Genomic DNA, 14,060 nt, shown 5'->3' with positions numbered 1-14,060 from the left:
GAGGGGAGGGGAGAGGAGAGGAGGAGAGGAACAGCTTCTACAAGTGCTGTTTCCATCACAGCCTGTGACTGAGGTCTTATCTATGAGATGTTTATATTTCTCTGGAGAACCCTGATTAATACAGGCATTTTAGTAATTTTGAAGTGTGCAGTTCAATGATGTTTGTATATTTAAAGTGTTGTGCAACTAGGGTGATCATCAAAAAGCGCCCATGCCAGTAACCCCTCGTTGCTCTAGTCCTTAGAGTCGACAACTCCTGATCTGTTTTCTGTTTTCACGGACACCTTTGTTAGAACGTAAACATACCATTTTGCAGCAGTGTCTGTCTGGCGTGTTTGGCTTCACAGAATGTTTCTGGGACCCGTCCATGTTGTATCAAATGTCTATACATCTTCTCTTTTTATGACTAAATAATAACGCATTGCATGGGCAATACCATTATTTCAAATTAAATTTTGAATATTTTAATTATTTTAATAGGGGAATTTTTGTATTATGAGTCTGACCTTTTAGATCTGAAGATCACATAAAGAGAATTTTGAGTTGCTTCTATAAAACCCTGCTAACTGTGGCATTTAAATTTATAATCAAAGTCTAAATGTTTGTGATGTAAGCTTTATTCTCATTTTTTTTTCTTTTCCTGTCTGGGCTCTGATTTCTGCTTCTTAGTGGTATTTTCAAAGGATTAATTAGAGGCAGAATCACATATTAGTTTGGTTGACAATGAGAAGACCAGCAGCTATCAGTGTAAATGCTTGGGATCTGACTGAATCATAAAACAGCTCAAGGAGTACACTCTAGGCATTTCTAAGGACTATCCAATATTTGCTAAAATTAGAAAACCCTTAGACACATTGTGAAAGAGTAGTGTGGACCTTATCTCATTGTATGAAAAAACCTTTAAAATAGTTTCAAAATCTGTACATAGGCACGTAACTTTAGTCTGCAGTCAAATATACTTCCCATGTTTATCACACTGAGAAGATAAAAGATGTCAGCTCATTTTATAAAACACACTTTTTAAAAAATGCCACAGTAGTGTCTAGTATCTTGTATGCAAATTTAAAAATTATTTAAAAATTGAAGTACTTAAAAATATTTTTTTTTAAGTTAGGAGAATAGCAAAAAACCTGAAGCTTATTTTAAATATGAAAATTTAACATATTTAAAAATAAAAGTTTGACATAGCATTGTAAAATGTTAAGTAGAACCTTACATTACATTCTTTGTCAACTATGGAAAAAAGTATTTTAATTATTTGCTTGGAAGATAATTGACTTTATGTTACTGCCACCTTTACAGATCCTAATAATATGAATTGCACACTATGGTTTAAATTGGCCAACTATACGTATGGATTTGTCGGGCCTATTTTTGTTGCTTGAAAATGAGTATCTTATTTTAGTCATATAACCTGAAAATCAAATGGTTTGTGTTTAATTTACACTTTTTTAATTCTGAAGTTAAGGTCTTTGCTAGTCCCCGCCACCGCCTTCACTTTGGATTTGCCTGTAAAGAAATGTCCATTCTGTCAGCTTCCCGTGGGGAGCCTTTTGCTTGTTCTTTTCTTTACTTTTTTCTTCTTTTAAGTTATTAGCAAGTGCTAAGATTGTGGGATGTGTGTGTGTGTGTGTGTGTGAGAGTGTGTGTGTGTGTGTGTGAGTGTGTGTGTGTGTGATTGTGTGTGAATGTGTGTGTCTCTGTGTGAGTGAGCCTGTGTGTGTGTTTGTCTGTAAGCATGTGAGTGTATGTGTGTATATGTGTCTGTGTGTGTATTTCTGTGTGTAAGTATGTGAGTGTATTGTGTGAGTGTGTGTATGTGTGTATGTGTATTTCTGTGTGTGAGTATGTGAGTATATGTATATGAGTGTGTGTGTCTGTGTATGTGTGGTGTATGTGTCTGTGTATGAGTGTGTCTGTGTGTAAATATGTGAGTAAGTGTGTCTCTCTTCGTGTGTGTGACATGCCAGAAGAAGCATTCTTATCTATCGATCTCCACTTACTTGTTTGAGGCAGGGTCTTTTCCTGAACTCAGGGCTCATGCTTTCCCAGACATGCTGGGACATAGTGAACCACAGAACCTTGGAACTGGGTCCAGGTCTATTCAGGACTTACATAGGAAACAGTTAAAAGTCATGAGCTCCAGTGTTTCCTGCATGTTGAATTTGCACTGTCATGTGTCAGGCTGTTTTTATTAGTAAACTTTGCAGTTGGTCTGAACAGATACTGGATGAGAAGCAATGTAAGGGAAGAAGTTGGCTCACAGTTTGGGTGTGGACAGTTCATAGTGGCAGAAGTGTTCAGTGGTTGGAACAAAGAACAGACAGGAAGTGGGGCCAGGCTGTGAACTCTCTACGTTTACGTCTAGTTGCCCACTCCAACAAGGCTCTATTTACCTCCCAAAATTTCTATAACATTCTGACTGTTCAGACATGTGAGCCCTTGGGGAGCACTTCACAGGAGCACTGGCTGCATTGTCAACTTGACACAAGCCTTAGCCACCTGAGGAGAAAGTCTTGATTGAGAAATGCCACCACAAGATCAGGCAGTGGACAGACACATAGGGCATTTTCTTTCTTTCTTTCTCTCTTTCTTTCTTTCTTTCTTTCTTTCTTTCTTTCTTTCTTTCTTTCTTTTAGAATTATTTATTTATGAGTACACCATACTATTTTTTACTTTTTATATGAGTACACCAAATTTTCTTTCTCTCTCTCTTTCTTTGTTTCTTTCCTTCTTTTAGAATTATTTATGTATGAGTACACTGTAGCTGTCTTCACACGCCCCAGAAGAGGGCATCAATCCCATTACAGATGGTTGTGAGCCACCATGTGGTTGCTAGGATTTGAACTCAGGACCTCTGGAAAACTAGTCAGTGCTCTTAACTGCTGAGTCATCTCTCCAGCTCCAGCATTTTCTTAATTAGTGATTGATGGGGGAGGGCCCAACCCCTGGGCTAGTGGTCCTGGATTCTATAAGAAAGCAGGCTGAGCGAGCCATGGGGAGCAAGCTCTCTCCATGTCCTCTGCCTCAGCTCCTCCTGCCCTGTTTGAGTTCCTGTTGCTTCTGTCAGTGATAAACTACCAATGTAAGAGTGTAAGCCCAATAAGCCCTTTCCTCCCCAACTTGCCTTAGTTGTGGTATTTCATCTAAGCAGTGGAAATCCTAACTAAGACAGCATTCAAACCCCAACAGCCCTTCAGAGTGACGAGCATGTACAATTTCACTCTTCTGAAAGGAAATTGAGATAGTTGGAAGGTGGCATGTGGTAGGAAGATGCTGCCCAACAGATGAACAAATTCCCCACTTTGAATCTAAGTTACTTATTTTCCCTGTGTCAAAAAAGGCCACATGACAGCAAACTCAAGTTCCTCTAAGGCAGTTTCTGAAGCCCGTGACCCGGCTTAAGGAGATTGCCCTCCCAGACCAGGAATTGTTCTTGTTACATTTTCAAGGGAAATCAAAACCTGGAGTCCTCAAGGTTTTCCTATGACCAGAATGAGTCAAGCCCTCTCACTGCATTGGCTGGGGCTGCGGCCCACCCTGTCGAGGATCCCTTTTAACTCCTCTTAGTGTTCTCTTGGAACTTCTTAGAATTTGATGCCCCTCCCTGCCTCCTCTCTTTCATTCTTTTCCTACAGTAAAACAGTTTGACTTGGTCACCAAAACTTCCATGTCTTCCTCCAGCCCAAGGAGAAGGGATGGGTGGGGACAGAGACTGAGGCATCCAGCACTGCTACTTTGTAGCCACAGGACTGAATAAATGACCCCTAAGCATCCATGCCTCCATTAAAATGAGATTGGGCAATGCCCACGGTGGCAGCAGTATCTTTGTGTCCTTCAAGACTCCTGGGCCTCTGTGTCTGCCATGTTCCCTTAGCCTTAAGTGCAGGAGTTGTGCCGTAGCTATATCATTTGGGCTGGGTAGCCGTGGACATTTGTCTCAGAGGTTGACCAGGGCATAGCCCAGCAGTCCTGGTACTTGTTTTGGTGGCTGAGATCTATTTGTTTTTCTTGACCCTGCTTTAATGTTCAAGTTGTACTTGATAGGGGAATGTTCTCTAGACAAGGAGCCGCCCTTCTTTTGGCTGGAAAATCAAGACACTATGACCTCATGACCATTATTGGACTCACATTTCATTAATTTTATTGATGAAATTTATTTATGGTTCCTTGTATTCATTTTTTAAAAACGTGTTGATCTCTTCCTGGATGTCTGGCCTTGCGTTAGGCACAAGGCTGCAGAGCTAAATATGGTTTCATTTTTGCCCTTGAATGGTGTGCTCTGAGGGTTTCACAATTTGACAAAGGAGACAAACATCTGCAGTGTCCCATGGAACTTTCCAGCTCTGCCCGAGGACAGGGAAGCCTGTGGCTGGAGACTGTCTATCTGAGGACATAGCTGTCCTGTGCTTTGAGCCAGAGGCTTTGACTTAAATATATAACCTTGGTGTATTAATGACAGTACACTGTCTACACAGCCTACTCTTCAGACTGAAGGACACGGAAAAGTATCTTTGGATTTGCTGTGACTGGTGGCCTGCCGAGGGATCCAGATATGTTCTTACAGCAGAACAACTCTTCACCAAGAGTCTCCACTTTCTCTACCCCTTTCTCTGCCATAGCTGAGGGCCTCTCCGTGAAGGGAGGTCCAGGGTCCCTGGGATCCCTGTGTGAAGCTCCCAGGACCCCTTCAGAGGGTCACGACCTATAGTTTCATAAATACTGTTCTGTTTATATTCACTCTTGCTCCTCACCCCCACCCCAAATTTAGTTCCTAGTATTTTTCCAGGGCATTCAAAACACAGGACAGAGAAGACAGACTTATTTCTGCATCAGATTGTAGACTTTTAGGTTTTTTTTTCCTTTTGTGTCACTATATTAAATGATTTTAAGACGCTCCCAGGGAGTGGAGAATCTTGTTGTTGGGGGAGGGAGTGAGTTTGGGAATTCACTGATGATGAAGCCACTGGGAGAAAGCTTGACACTATCTGCCATGCACTGTGAGCTTTGACTCCTGTGCTTCCCAAGGCAGACCGTCCTATAACCTCTGGGAGAGGGTAGGGACACTTGGCAGTTTGGAACTTTGAATTCAGGACCAACTAATTGCTCCTAAGAAATTCAGAGCAGTATAAAAATTTCTAGGGGACAGTTTTGTTTTGTTTTTATTTTAACAAAACTCTACCCTTCCAAGAATGTTTTAAGGGAATCTTTTTATACCAATTCCCACATGGCGGAAGACAAGTATGGCAATTGTAGCCACTCCTCAGATCAAAAGACCTTTGAAAACTCTGTAGCATTTGTTGATTAGCTAAGTACGGAACATTACCTGGTCTGGTTTTAGATAACAGAAGTCTCCCAGGGTTTTGAATGACTTCACTGCTTCACTGGTCCACACTGTTAGACTCCGTGCTGACTGTTGCTTTGTCTTAACAAACCCTAGGAGTGGGCCATGGAGTCTCACTAATAAGAAACCTTTTGAAATCTCTATCATAGGAATATCCTGCATGTAGACATGAATTCCAGTAAATTCAAGACAAATTTTATGGCATCTTTCCATAGAGTAGATTTTGTCTTTTACCTGTAAATACATAGTTCATTTCATACTACTTGGAGAACTTGAGAAATATAGACAGTGTTTTTTTCTTATCAAGTGTAATATTTAGGAAGTGGAGAAGCCAGCTGTGTGTGGTATCACAAATCAGAAATCTCAGTACTTTGGGTGTTGAGACAGGAGGATTGTTGTGTTTGAGTTCAAGGCCAGGCTGGACTCCGCAGTGTGACCCTAACCCCACCCAGGATCGTGGAGTCTTAATGACATCTGACACACATGAGCTTAGAGCATGAGCTCAGCTGGCTTCATGAAGAGTGAGCATGAGTGGAGAGAACAGGAGACCCAGGTGCCAGTCCCAGTTGTCACCTGCTAAGGTTTTCCCTGGAAGAATGACCTCTTAAGGGCAGACTCGTGCATCTAGTTGGATGAAGTCATCTTGTTTCCATTTCTGCCAGTCACTTGGGATTTCTCTGCTCTTGTCCAGTGGTTTCCTCCCTGTGGGTCTAGGTGCATTTCACTCACATCGTTGCAAGATTTTAGGTGCCGTGGCTTTGTGTGTGTGTGTACATATGAAGAGAGAGTTCATCTTTCAGTGCGTTCTCAAGTGCTGGGTGATTCCCAAAGATTATCAAGCCCAATCATAGATCCCTGTGTGTGAGAGGCTTCCTGCTAAACTCACATCACACCTCCATTGGGTTCCCCATTACTTTTGAAGCTCATAAGACTAAGCTTTGTGAGTACTTTTGTGTGTGAATTGGACAAAGGATGAAGGGTGAAGTCTTCAGACTACTGTTAGGTTTTCTAGAGACTGTCACATCCTCCCTGTCACATGTCCCTGGGGGACGTTTCTTTGTTGCAGTCTGCCTCGGCTCTTTGCTGTAGACTATTACCAAGGGCAATCTAACTATATAAAACCTTGAGCCGGATTGTTTTTATTTCGGGGTGGCTTGAACTCTTGATTCCCCCTCCCTCAGCCTCTTGAGTGCTAGATTACAAGTGTGTATCTGGTTTGTAACTATAGTCATTTCTAAGCTATAACTGATCCTAAAGTAAGTTTTCCTTTATCTGCCTTTTTTTTCCTTCTGTTTTTCAGACTAGAAGAAATTGGGTGATTCAGCCCAGGGTCCTTTGAGATGTTTGGGTTGTTCTCCTCACAGCCTGAGGGCTCTGGTACCATCCTGTTTGTCTGGGTTGTTCTTCTCACATCCTGAGGGGCTCTGGTACCATCTTGTTCTTGTTGGGGTCTGCTTGTCTGCACGCTCCCTTCTGCCACGTTTACTCGGGTGGAGACCGGGAGAGAAAGGCCTCTGGGGATTGGGTTAGCCTGAGCTCATGGGACTCTTTGTGCTTGCCAATTTTTCTTTTTAATTTCTCAACCATGGTGTGAATCCTCCTTTGCCAAATGGCTCTGGGCCTTTGCCTGGGACCTCTGTGCCAGAGGCAGAGATTCATCTTGGCCAGACACAGCCACATATTGAAGAAGAAGCCATTTCCAGGAAAACTACAAACTAAGCTTCTTAGAAATCATCCCTTGATTGTCTGAGCCAGGCCTTGACACTCAGACCATCTGGGAAACTTTGGGCCCAAGCATCAATATCTGTTTCATACATCTTTTCATTTCATAAGCTTAAAAATATTCTGGTTCATTTGAGACATGTATTTATTGATTTATATACACATTGAGCAAAGCTTTTGCATATTTAAGAGCTTTAAGAAGACTGTGTACTGACTACAAAGCAGGAAAAGAGTCAACAGCCCTGAGAAGCTGCTGTTCTTTGGGCCGTGATGTGGTGCTCTGGGATAGGGACAGCCTCTGCTGCCACTTGCTTTAGTGGAAGTCTGTGACGCTTTGTGGTTTGCAGGTGCTGTGCCTCCTGCCCTCCTTGTCACATACCTCTGTGTTCAGGGAGTGCTGCAGTCTGAATGCACTGTGCTCCCTTTAGATTGCATCTTGTTTCCAGTGGTTAACAATCTGTTTCCTTCTAGATGAAGACAGTGACTCCAGAGTGTGCTATGTGTCTGAACAACAAGGGACACATTGTTTCACTGTAGCTGTGGTGACGTCACAGTTCAGTTAGTGCTTTGATTTGGTGCCGCACTGATCCCAAGTCTAAACATGGCCCTGTGTACAGGCATAGCTCCTAACAGTCAGTATGGCTTATGTTTTTGTATTTTGCTGCAAATTAGCTAGCTAAACTCCTTTGCACATAGCAATTTCTTCAGTCTCTTTTTAATATTTGGGGTTATATATTCATTTATTGATTGGCTACAGCGAATCAATAATGTGGCTGCCTGCAACATACTGACAACAATATTCAACTCCAGATGCTTCTTTTTGTCTGTTTCAGAAACTAAGACAGGCACACTCAGTAGTTAAGAAGTGCTATGATTGTATGCACATGTGAAAACTATATGTAGAATGATATGCCTTGTGGCATCAAAAAATGGAGAATATATTCTATTAACATTTAGAGGGTATTTACCCCTAAGCATGGGTTTTGAAAGATAAGAAAAGCTCAGTGCCTTCCTTTATTCATAACTTGGTTACTGTAATAAATGATACTGGTTCTAGATTGACCCTAGAATAAAAGTCAGTAATCTCTCATGATCCAAGTGGCCCAGCAGCCATGGGAAGATGTAAAGCAGCCAGCTTTTGTGCTATGCCTCAGATGATTGCATAGACCCAGATGTGTGCCGAGCCCTCTGAGGCCAGAAGAGGCGCTGAGTCCTCTGGAGCTGCAGCTAGAGGGAGTTGAGAACTATGGGTGCTGGCAATCAAACTCAGGCCCTCTGCAAGAGCAGTAAGTGCCCCTCACCACCAAGCAGTTCTACTGTTTTCTTTTGACAAGAGGCATAACACAGTCTACAGTTTATTCTGTCTGATCTCTGGGCTTTGTTTCTTTGGAAATCTCCTTTGTGCTAGCAGCTGGAAGGAGGAGGCAGCTAGCTCCCCTTGGCAGCCCTTCTCTTGACGTTCAGCACTTTTTTTTTTGGCAGAGCTCACCTTATTTTGTAGAGATTGGAAGTTAACCTGAGAGAGAAGAAAGTCCTTTCTGCGAAGGGTCCCCAGACCCCCAGAATGAAAAAAACTTACCCATAAATACCGTTATGTAATGTCAGCTTAGGTTTCTGACTTGAAGATAAGGAATCTCTGAGGGAAGGTAGTTTTATTTCTGTGTTTGGGGTAAAAGAAAGTGTTCTGTTTACTTCTGTTCTAGTCTTAGTGGGTGAGCCATGTGTTAGTTGTGCTTACTGGACTGATCATGCCACACAGCCACTAGGTAGTGAAACAGTGATGAGCTCTCAGCAGCATTTAGCTCAACCTTGTAGAATCTGTCTTCTCGCTTTTGGCACTGAGTTGTGAAGAAGGGCCCTGTGCTTCCCAGGATGGCCTGGGAAACCAGCACTGAACTCTCCTGCTTTGTGTCGTCTCCTAGGTTACCTTGCATCTGAACCCCATTGCCTCAGTGCACACTCACCACAAGCCTGTTGTGTTCCTGCTTAACTCCCCGTACCCCCTGGTGTGGCATCTGAAGACAGACAGACTGGCTGCTGGTATCCCCAGACTCTTCCTGGTAAGTGTTTAACACCCTCCCCACAAATGATCCTGGTACAAGGTTATAATGACTCTCGAGTTTTTAGGAGACATTGTATTTCTTGAGGCAATATCTTGCTGTCTAGCTGAGACTGGCTTCACTTAGTTCTTCCATCTCAGTGCCCCAAATACTAGGATTACAATTTTGTATTGCATGCCCAGCTCGCAAAGGGTTTGGAAAAAGAATTATTTTCATTAAAATGATACCAAAGGGTGTTGCATTTTTATTTGCACATGCGGTGGGGGCGGATGTTTGGATGGTGTAGAAAAGAGTTCACAGAAAGCAGATGCCACCCACGTGTCTTCTTCGGAGGCAGAGCCAGGTCTTACTTGCACAGGATTGCAGGGCCTGATGTCATACTCTTGTGGCCTGCCCACTGATGCTTCCTCCCACCTTGTGGTATTAAGAGTACTGTCAAAGCTGTAAATAGGCTCTGGGTGTGTGGTCCAGAGACCACAGAATAAATATACACAAGCCTATTGCTGTTTGTATATAACAAGCCTAATTTTTGATAGGAGGGACTGTGTGCTGTCCAGTGACACAGTGAGCTCCAAGCATGAAATCATTTGTATTTTATTAAAAAAAAAAAAAAAAAAAAAAAAGTTGGAGCCCAGCTCTTGCAGAGTGGTCCAGATATTCCCTACTATTTGTAAATCATGTCCTTTGGCGTTAGCCAGAACGTTTGGGTTTGCTAGCTGTGGAGAAACAGATGGGTTGTTGGGATGAAATGTTTGGGGTGTGATATCACGTCTGATGAGCAGCCGCGCTTAGCGGGGAGCTAACCTCTCAGTCAGTCTCAGTTGTGAGGGCTTCGTGAGGGCTGCTTGCCTGTTGTCCTTGCTGCAGAGCCTCAGACTACCAAGATGTCACCTGAAGCAGCCACCCCGCAACAGTTTGACTTTTGCCTAGTGAGTCCATTTTGATACTCTAGTGACTTTAGTACGATCTCTAGTTTCTTCTCACTTGCATTTGAAAAACACTTTTTAACCAATTGAAGGTATCTACCAACTAAAGTAAGGATCCATATAACTGGTAGTAGAATAACTGTGTAAACTAGTTTTATTTGTAGTAAAATACTAATTATTAAATACATATAGAAGAAATGATGGAGCCAGAATATTGTTTTGCAGTTATACAGTGAAAGTTTATCAGACATGAATCTTCAGCAGATGTTAGGAAGAGGAGAGATTTGGAGGGACAATATATTCAGATATTCTCTAGATATGTTTCCCACAAATTACTTATTAATCAGGGAAGAAAATAGCAACTATAGACAGTGAGAAATCCTCAGCAGGGCTTTAAACCACTGATCAGAGTTAATGACGCCAGCCTGGGGCAGACAGATGTCATATGTCTGTAAATGAGGAAGAACTAAGCATTCCTCGTGTCTCAGTTAGGGTCACTTGCTGTAATGAAGCACCATGACCAAAGCAATGTCACAGCTCTCTAAAACAGTTCATCACCAAAACCAACAAGGACAGGAACATCAAGGCAGGAGCTGATGCAGAGGCCATGGAAGGTGCTGCTTACTGGTTTGCTCCTCATGGCTTGTTCAGCCTGCTTTCTTACAGACCTCAGGACTGCTAGCCCAAAGATAACATCACCTGCAATGGGCTGGTCCCTCCCCCATCGATCACTAATTAAGAAAATGACCCAAAGCCAAATCTGATAGAGGCATTTTCTCAAATGTGGTCCCCTCCTCTCAGGTGACTCTAGCTTGAGTCAAGTTGACATAAAACTAGCCAGCACACCTTATATAGAAATTCTTCTAGAAATGAATGTAGCCTGGATCTAATTATAAGGAAACATTGGACTGAACCAAATGGAGCAACATCCAGTTAGAGAACTGGATAGTTCTCTAAAAAGTGAATCATACTGGGTTGGAGAGATGGTTCCAAGGTTAAGAACATGGTAGCTCATAACCATCTTTAACTCCAGTACCAGGGGTCCTGGTGCCTTTTTCTGGCCTCCATGTTTATGTTAATCGTACAGGTAAAATAACTCATTAAAACTTTTTTTAAAAAATTAGTTACACAAAAGCACAAATACAGAATTTAGACAGTAATATATGTATATATGCTAACAAAGGCACGTGTGGTACAGTATAACATATAGAAAAGAGAAGAGGAAGAGGAAGAAGAGGAAAAAAGAAAAGAAGAGGAGGAAGAAGAGAAAAAAGAAGAGGAAGAAGAGGGAGGAAAAGGAGGATGTGGAGAAGGAGGAGAAGAGGAAGTAGTAGTGGTGGTAGTAGTGGTAGTGGTAATGGTAGTTAGTGGTAGTTAGTGGTAGTTAGTAGTAGTGGTAGTTAGTGGTAGTGGTAGTTAGTGGTGGTAGTAGTTGTAGTGGTAGGTAGTGGTAGTGGTAGGTAGTGATAGTGGTAGGTAGTGGTAGTGGTAGGTAGTGGTAGTTAGTGGTAGTGGTAGTTAGTGGTAGTGGTAGGTAGTGATAGTTAGTAGTAGTGGTAGTAGTAGTTAGTGGTAGTGGTAGGTAGTGGTAGTGGTAGGTAGTGGTAGTGGTAGGTAGTGGTAGTGGTAGGTAGTGGTAGTTAGTGGTAGTTAGTGGTAGTTGTAGTTAGTGGTAGTGGTAGTTAGTGGTGGTGGTAGTTAGTGGTGGTGGTAGTTAGTGGTGGTGGTAGTTAGTGGTGGTGGTAGTTAGTGGTGGTGGTAGTTGTAGTGGTAGTAATAGTATCTGGGTGTGAGTACTAAAAGCAGACAAAGGACAGGAGTTATGAAAGAAGACACACAGCTGATTGTTTCTCTAGTTCTACTGGACTATTTGTTTTTGATGGTGTGTGAGTGCATCAAAATAGACTCGCTAATGAAAGTGTAAGGGCCTGCGTGAAGCTCCATTGCTTCAGAACCGTTATCCAAACCCTATGGAAGTTATTTGGCACATGTAGACATTGTGTTTAGTTCATTTTGCTGTGTGAATTTTTTTTAACTTGCAAGGTTTTTCATTATTATAAAGTTTACAAAATTTTAAAAACTATTTTTTAAAAGTGAATCATGAAAGGCCAAGAAAGGCTGGGGACCACTCTAGCCTGAAGATAAAAAGTATGTGGCCTTACTGCACAGTGGGTCAGGGAATAGCAGGTGTAACTAGGAGTCAGCCTGCTAACTCAAGCACCACTGCTGACTTCTTGCCTTGGAAGGCTGCACTGTTGTCTAGGAGATTGGCCTTCTTCCAAAGCAGGCATAGTGAGCTGGTGCAGTGGGGAGCAGGTGCAGTGGTGAGCGGGTGCAGTGGTGAGCAGGCCCAGTGGGGAGCGGGCACATTGGGGAGTGGGTGGGGAGCGGGCGCAGTGGAGAGAGGGCGCAGTGGGGAGCGGGCGTAGCGGGGGAGCAGGGGTAGTGGGCGTAGCGGGGGAGCAGGGGTAGTGGAAGGGGTAAACAATTTGGAAAAAAAGACCATGTTTAGACAGCAAATAAATGTTAAAAAGCTTCTCACTTGCATTTGAAAATGAGAATACCAGAGAATTTTGTAGAATATATTCCATTCTGCTGTAAATTTAATTATTTAATTTTAAAATAAAGCATTTAACATCTCTATCATCTATTACACACACACACACACACACACACACACACACACATGCATACATACATATGTAAGGAGAAAGTTATTAAGAGTTTAAATTGTAAATACAATTGAGATATTGAAAATTTGAGATATTGAAATTTTATTTTATTTTGCATGTTATATGGGAGTACACATGTCATAGAAAGCATCTTCTTTTTCCAGACAGGGTTTCTCTATATAGCCCTGGTTATCCTGGAACTCACTCTGTAGACCAGGCTGGCCTCGAACTCAGAAATCCACCTGCCTCTGCCTCCCAAGTGCTGGGATTAAAGGTGTGCACCACCACCGCCCTGGTGAGGCCACACTTTCAAATAGCGCCTCTCCCTGGGTTGAGCATAGACAAACCTTAACATGACCCACCCGGGGCGCGTGCTGTTGTTCACTGAGTCGGCTCACCAACCTTAATTGTGCTTTTTCGTGGTGACAAGCTCTCACTGTATATACTATGCAGACCAGGATGGCCTTGAATTTACAGAGATCCAATGTTCTCTTCCTTCTGAGTACTGAGATTAAAGGCATGTCCCAGTATGACTAACAACTTCTTTTTACATTTAAAGGACAGAACAATGATAATTAGTGGCCACTAATTTCATTCCTTTGCCTTAGCCCTCCCTACCTTCAGGAATGGCTCCCAGGGCTCATTGTTTTCCCTTTCTCTCTCCCCAGGGTAATTGCTTTCTGTAGAATCTGCTCTGCAGCACATCTGCTAAGTTGCTGTGTTAGTCACACCAGTTATACTTGGTGATAGTAAGACCCAAGACTCTTACGAAGTCACAGCGGGTGTGTGTACTGCAGCCCAGTGCTGTAGGAACTACCTAGGGATGGGGGTCTAATTAAAAAAAAAAAAAAAATATATATATATATATATATATATATACACACACACACATACATACATATGTGTATGTGTGTGTGTGTGTGCATGCATGTGTGCTTGTATGTGTGTGTATGTATATATGTATATACATACATAGGTGGTGAGGTGCTGAGATGGTGGCACAAGCCTGTAATCTCAGCTACTGTAGAGGCTGAGGCAGGAGAATTTCAAGTTGAAGGCCTCCCTGGGCTATTTAGTAAAGTCAGAGGTGTTTTGGCAACTTAGACCTTTTCTCAAAATTTTTAAAATGTGAAAGAGGGCCTTTGATTAGGTAGAACATTTACCTAGCATGCATGAAGCTCTGTGTTCAATTGCCAAAACCAAAACAAACAAACAAAACAAAACAAAAAAGTACTTAAATCTGATTCTTGTGCTTAGCGCCTTTTGGGTCCTGGGGAACTTCTGGAAAGAAGAGGCTGCCAAGGTAGCCAGGACAAGAGCAGATGTAGTGAGAGTG

The 14,060-nt window shown here is 42.5% G+C and overlaps 1 protein-coding gene across 2 annotated transcripts in view; it reads left to right on the top strand.

The window, feature by feature from the left end:
• The window catches only part of Tgfbr3 (transforming growth factor beta receptor 3), a 191,538-nt gene that overhangs the window by 107,222 nt on the left and 70,256 nt on the right, over positions 1-14,060 (top strand). For both annotated transcript variants that reach the window (XM_031337166.1, XM_031337167.1), the window contains exon 4: positions 8,989-9,126. In XM_031337166.1, the coding sequence (XP_031193026.1) occupies positions 8,989-9,126 (138 nt within the window). The remainder of the gene's footprint in view (positions 1-8,988; positions 9,127-14,060) is intronic.

Source organism: Mastomys coucha, unplaced genomic scaffold (assembly GCF_008632895.1).
Source record: "Mastomys coucha isolate ucsf_1 unplaced genomic scaffold, UCSF_Mcou_1 pScaffold22, whole genome shotgun sequence".
Lineage (NCBI taxonomy): Eukaryota > Metazoa > Chordata > Mammalia > Rodentia > Muridae > Mastomys > Mastomys coucha.
This window is presented reverse-complemented; position numbering and strand designations above follow the sequence as displayed.